This window comes from Salvelinus sp. IW2-2015, linkage group LG23 (genome assembly GCF_002910315.2).
Source record: "Salvelinus sp. IW2-2015 linkage group LG23, ASM291031v2, whole genome shotgun sequence".
Taxonomy (NCBI): Eukaryota; Metazoa; Chordata; class Actinopteri; order Salmoniformes; family Salmonidae; genus Salvelinus; species Salvelinus sp. IW2-2015.
In genome coordinates this window covers 21824734-21831463 of record NC_036863.1, presented here as the reverse complement: position 1 = coordinate 21831463, position 6730 = coordinate 21824734, and the positions used below count along the sequence as shown (strand labels likewise).

Here is a 6730-nt window from a genome sequence, read left to right as displayed (position 1 = left end):
ATAAAATATAAAATCAGCACATGAATCAGTATCAGCTTTTTTGTCCTCCAATAATTGGTATTGCCGTTGAAAATCATAATCGGTCAACCTCTAATTACAACATTTACAGTATCATTTTGACCGTACTGAAAGGCAATTCCACACACACAGAATTACGCTGAAACTCAGATTTTTCACTTTAAAATGAATGCCAAACAAATCCATTTGATTCAAATTTTAATAAAAGCATAACTCAACGCACAAGGCTACTTTTTAACAATTAACATTTTAACAATTTACACAAGTCTCAGCTAATTCTGTTATCGTGGAATTGCTTGAAGGAAACCCACAACATATTCCAAAACGTACCTTTTATGATCAGAATGCTGTTTCCCTAATTCACACCATGCAATATGTGTTTCTCAATTATCTGTTACTACTGGCAGGGATTGGCAAATGGACAGTAAAGTGAAACTGATAGCATGTTAACTACTTTGTTTGGTTCATATCTGCAGTCATATCATTCAAAAATATAATATTCTCAATTTTATGCTTCAAAACCAACTTCATAGAAGTTAAATAGGTTCAATTGACTCAATGTCATGACCTAGTTAAGTAATGTTGCACGAATAGATGGATGCAGTTCAATGCATGATATATATAATTCATCAAAACATTTCTTTGTAGCTAGCAAGAAATGTGAATCACTTTAATAGCTAGCATGCTGACTTGAACGACTGTTATCCCACAGTTAGCATATCTCTTAGTTGTTAATCAAATGTATTTGGTATCAATCAAATGGATGAACAGGCAAGTTCCCATTCACTTGTAAAAACGTGGGTTGGGACAAGCATGCAATAGCATGCAAGCTGCAGAAGGAGAGCAGGCTTTCCCCCATCGTTTATCAGTGCATTTCTTTTACGGCCAACTACAAGCTGAAAAAGTTTGAGGTTTACTACTGTTCCCCTCGTTAGATTTTTTCTCATCTCGCTCTGCTAACATTAGTTGTTGATCTTGTTGTTTATTTCATAGCCAACTGAAGGAGGAAGAGCCTACCTGTTCATGTTGTTTGATCAATAGGACTGTAATATAGCAGAAATCCATTCGGGTGATATTTTGTGGCTTTTGGCGAATGTTTTCTAATAGTGATGCACCGATAGACAATTTTTGGCCGACACGATATCCAATATTTTCCTTGCCAAAAAACCCCGTACAAATATATTTAACATTTGCGGCTTTTAAGCATCTAGTACAGTTAAATAGACTGCTGCATCCATGTGTGTGTTAACTAAGTACTGCATCTCAGTGCAAGAGGCGTCACTACAGCCCTGGTTCGAATCCAGGCTGATCACATCCGGCCGTGATTGGGAGTCCCCTAAGGATTTAGGGAGTCCCCTAAAGTGCGCCTAAGGCGCACATTTGCCCAACATCGTCCGGGTTTGGCCGGGTAGGCCGTTATTGTAAATAAGAATTTGTTCTGACTTGCCTAGTTAAAAAAGGTTACATACGCACACACATGCACACCAAAAAGTAATTTTGTTGGCATTTACGATGTCCCATTACCAGTAAACATCATCAAAACCTATTATTTCACTTGCTTGCTGTGCTGTTTCGTTGTTCAGCCGTTTCATTCTCAACCAGGATTCAATGGAACACCGTTTGTGTCTTTTTCGTGTCAAAAAAGATACCTTTTGACGTGTCAAATAACACTATTTGACCAATCGGGACCTGGAATATGACTTCACTCACATAATAAAACGCGGCCATACATTTTTTTACGTAGTTATTACACATTGATTACCTATCACTCGTATTTCATATGTCAAACGATTCATCGATACGTATGCTATATGCTGGTAAAGTTGTCTCAAGCACCTACAGTGCTGGACATGAAAAAAAATGGATGCAAACAGTTCTTCCCCAAAAACATAGCAAAACAACATCCGTTCAGTAGCTATAGTTCGCTAGCTAACTATATAGCTAGGTGTCGTCATCTAAAATAACCCTAGTTCTTAATTTGATAATGGTGGTTCGACCCATCTACGTGAAGCTTAGCCACAATAAGGATTAGCCACAATAGTGGACATTTACTGTTAGTCTTCAAAATAAAAGTATGCATAATTCTACTATTTGTATTAATTTGCATCACTGTCAATGACATACTTTTTATTTTGAAGGCAAACCGTAATTCATTATTGTGCCTAATCCTATTGTGGCTAGCTCACAACACATAACCGGTCCGGTCGAGCCTCACTAGCCAGGTGAGCTAGCTAGCTGCTATAACGTTAGCTTTGGGCAACAGGGTTAAGTAGCTGGCTAACTATTTATTTTCATAAACTGAAGTTCAATTTCAATAGGCAAACAGTGAAACCTAGCTAATACTTACTTCACAAGGATTTCTAAATCATTGCTAAGAAATAATGAAAATGACTTGCAGTTTTTTACGGTCATTGTTTTTAGGTGTTAAGCTAGCTAGCTACCCCAAAGTTGCGGTCAAACAATTATGCTTTATTACCGACGCGGTATTGTTAACACATTGTTCGTGGACCGGTGTTTGCTGACTTTTTTTGTACAGCTTTGACAAGTGCAGACAATGTAGGCCTAGTTTAGAAATGCTGTGTTGCATGTATAGCGCAAAATTTTACGTGGTGTCATTACATCATGTACCTTTTGTTATATAGGTATGCACGTCAGCTTTGACATCGGTTTTGCAACATCGGGCGTTAAACTAGACATTGGCCGATGTTGGCATTTTAAGCTAATATCGGCCGATTCCAATCTCTCTCTGGTATATATATATATATATATATATATATAGTCATAATTTCAAATATATATATATTTGAAATGATGACAATTACAACAATACTGAATGAACAATGAACACTTTTATTTTAACGTAATCTATTTAGTCTCAAATAAATAATGAAACATGCTCAATTTGGTCTAAATAATACAAAAACACAGTGTTGGAGAAGTAAAAGTGCAATATGTGCCATGTAAAAAGCTAAAGGTGAAGTTCCTTGCTCAGAACATATGAAAGCTGGTGGTTCAATATTCCCAGTTATTCAATATTCCCGGTTCTAATATTTCTTTACTGGGAATATTGAAGGTTGCAGTTATACTATTTTTCTCTATACCATTTGTATTTCATATACCTTTGACTATTGGATGTTCTAATAGGCACTTTAGTATTGCCAGCCTAATCTCAGGAGTTGATAGGGTTGAAGTCATAACCGGCGCTGTGATCAAGCATTGCTAAGAGCTGCTGGCAAACGCAGTAAAGTTTGAATAAATGCTTACAAGCCTGCTGCTGCCTACCACCGCTCAGTCAGACTGCTCTATCAAATAATAGACTTAATTATAATATAATAAACACAGAAATACGAGCCTTTGGTCATTAATATGGTCAAATCCGGAAACTATCATTTCGAAAACAAAACGTTTATTCTTTCAGTGAAATACGGAACCGTTCCGTATTTTATCAAACGGGTAGCAACCCTAAGTCTAAATATTGCTGTTACATTGCACAACCTTTAATGTTATGTCATAATTATGTAAAATTCAGGCAAATTAGTTCGCAGCGAGCCAGGCGGCCAAAACTGTTGCATATACCCTGACTCTGCGTGCAATGAACGCAAGAGAAGTGACAATTTCCCTAGTTAATATTACCTGCTAACATGAATTTCTTTTAACTAAATATACTTCTGTGTATTGATTTTAAGAAAGGCAAAAGATGTTTATGTTTAGGTACATTCGTGCAACGATTGTGCTTTTGTCACGAATGCACCTTTGTTAAATCATCACCTGTTTGGCGAGGTAGGCTGTGATTCGATGATAAATTAACAGGCACCACATTGATTATATGCAACGCAGGACAAGCTAGTTAACCTAGTAATTTCATTAACTATGTGTAGTTAACTCGTGATTGTGAAGATTGATTGTTTTTTATAAGATAAATGTAATGCTAGCTAGCAACTTACCTTGGCTCCTTGCTGCAATCGCGTAACAGGTGGTCAGCCTGCCACGCAGTTTCCTCGTGGAATTCAATGTAATCGGCCATAATCAGTGTCCAAAAATGCTGATTACTGATTGTTATGAAAACTTGAAATCGGCCCTAATTAAATCGGCCATTCCGATTAATCGGTCGACCTCTAGTTGTAATTGACTTTGAATATTCATTTTTTCCCCTGTAATGTTAAAGGCCAAATTCAGTTGTTTTTATCTCATTATCAAATAATTTCTGTGTAATAATTAAGTACCTTCTGTGATTGTTTTGAATTAAAATGGTCAAAATAAACAAAAATAGCTTCTCAGCAAAGAGCAATTTCTCAAGCAAGAATTTAGCTAGAACTGTCTGGGAGTGGTCTGAGTTGGGAGGGGAAAACTGAAAACTAGCTGTTAAATCGGCAGAGATGTTTGGAACTCGTCTTTCTTATTGGTCTATTAACTAATTCAGGTGGGCCAAAACAGGCTACAATTTCAGACGGTCTTTTCAAACAGCTCTTCCACTAAATGGGCATGATCATATCAGCATTTTCACAGCATTACCTCAGTGTAGAAATATATATAAAACAGGAAAATCACGTTATTGACTGCATTGGGACTTTAACACTCCCCACACAATATTGACTGTAAAAACTACCCAAGTGGCATTGTACAGTCTGGTCCCATCGTTGATGATAGTATCCAAATCAAAACAGTATCACTTCCAAATAGGAAGTTGCAATATTTCGTTTCCCAACATACACTAAGACATTTGTAATTTCAACAATAAAACACTGTAGAATGCACAGTACAATACCATACATTTATTTTACAATATTAATACAACTTTCACTTTTGCACAATATGCTGTAATATATTTCACAGTACTATGTTCCTTACTGTAACACATTACAGCATCCCTGTACATTTATAGCAGTAGAGCTGTAATATGTTTTACAGTAAGGAACATAGTAGTGTAAAATATATTACAGCATCTCTGCTGTAAAGCAAAATTACAGTATTAAGCTGGAAACTCTGGTGTAAGTATAGGCCTAAAGCTGTACGTTTACAGGGAAAAGTTGGACAGTGTAGCATTTAATTAGTTTTGCTCTGACTATAGCTACCGGTTCAATAAAGTGCAAGTTGGATGGTGAAAACAAACTGTTGTTTCACACCACAAAACTCCGAATAACAGTGCATGAATAGCCAACAGGCTAGCGCGTGTTCTAACACCCGACCAAGCAGAAATTCATTTTTTAAGACCGCAGCATATTTGCGCTAGGTCAACATCCTAGTCGTTCACATAGACTTCCTGAAGTCTAGCTGTGTTACAAGTTATAACGCATTGTTCCAGACTTTGCTACGTGGCCTTTTCAACATCCACCAGCGTACAGTATCTAGCTGGCATTATCCCCACCAGAATTTTTCTGAAAGTTCGACATTAGAGACAACATGCCCCATTCCCCCCCCCCAAAAGGAATGTAGCGTAACTAACTAACAAACTAATGTCATTGCAAAGGAGATGACAAGCAGTGAGCCACGCAATAATGCATGAAAAGGTGATGTAGAAACTTGCTAGGCAGCAAATTGACAACGGAATAACTGCTGCCAAAAGCCTCACATGGTCGAGCTAGCGAAATGTTAAGCTAGCTAGTCAGGTACATCACACAATTGCAGATATTTTACATGCGTGCTAGCTAGGTCCATTACCAACGTGATCAGGCAGTCAGCAACACCGAGGTGATACCAATAGGTTGTTCAGTTGCAGCGCAAACCAGGCAAACGGTGCACGAACCAACCTTACCTGTATCTGAGGGATGCCACCCGGTCCCTCCACTATTTCTGGCGAGTTCTCAAAAACTCGGTCTCGGTATAATGACCACAGACCAACATTCGGCAGGAAAAGAAGAGCCGCTATAAGCAACCCTGCGAACTGCAGTAGTCGTTTTTCTTTTCGCCTCATCTCTCCAGAATAAATGTGAGAAAAACTGTCTAYAATGTACTCCCAACTGCTTCCAGGCGGACAACTTTCAATCTGAACAAACCAACGATATAATGTTGAAGCTGCGGGCACTTCCGCTAGGGGGAGTGAACCAATATCGTAGTTGGGAGCACAAGGACAGACTTTTGCATTCTTTGTAGTGAGTAATGATAATAAATATTTGAATTCCAACCAGTTTACCTAATTATATTGCAACAACACAATATGTTATATTAGATCACCTACATGCCTATAGAACAGTTGAAAGTTACTCTCATGGTCCCTTGGTGACAATAAAGTGGAAGTCACTCAGATTGACCAACAAAATGTACATTTGCATTTATGTAGCCACTTCAATTAGATTTATTCGTGGCAACATTAGAGGGCTAATGATAATGTAAAATATACTCTCCAAAATTAGATGTAACATTGTATTTCAAGCATTTCTATTGGTAATTGTAAATAATGTATTGAATCGTGTGGTTGTTTTTTCCTAGGCAAATGTATCATAACCAAAGTGTGTTAAAGGCCCAGTGCAGTCAATAACGTGTTTTCATGTGTTATATATATTTCCACATTAGGAGGTTGGAATAAAACTGTAAAATTGTGAAATTGGTGCTGCATCGCATTAGTGGAAACCAAGATTGTTCTTAGGGCAGGCCTGGTTGTAGCTAGATATGTTTGAGTTGCGTTGGGGACAATTTTACCTAACCCTAACCTTTTTCCTAACCTGCCAAGTTAATTCTCCTAACCTGCCAGGAAAAGTGACTTCTGCTAGTCAAA

At 37.7% G+C, this 6730-nt stretch overlaps 1 protein-coding gene across 4 annotated transcripts in view; it reads right to left on the bottom strand.

Moving 5' to 3' along the window:
- Positions 1–6021, bottom strand: part of LOC111950719 (polypeptide N-acetylgalactosaminyltransferase 10-like) — a 98887-nt gene extending 92866 nt beyond the window's left edge. For all 4 annotated transcript variants that reach the window (XR_002875522.2, XM_023968534.2, XM_070434261.1 and 1 more), the window contains exon 1: positions 5771–6021. Coding sequence is in view for 3 of the 4 variants with exons in the window: in XM_023968534.2 (XP_023824302.1) it covers positions 5771–5929 (159 nt within the window). In the remaining variant the exon portion in view is untranslated. The remainder of the gene's footprint in view (positions 1–5770) is intronic.
- Positions 6022–6730: the final 709 nt, after the last annotated feature.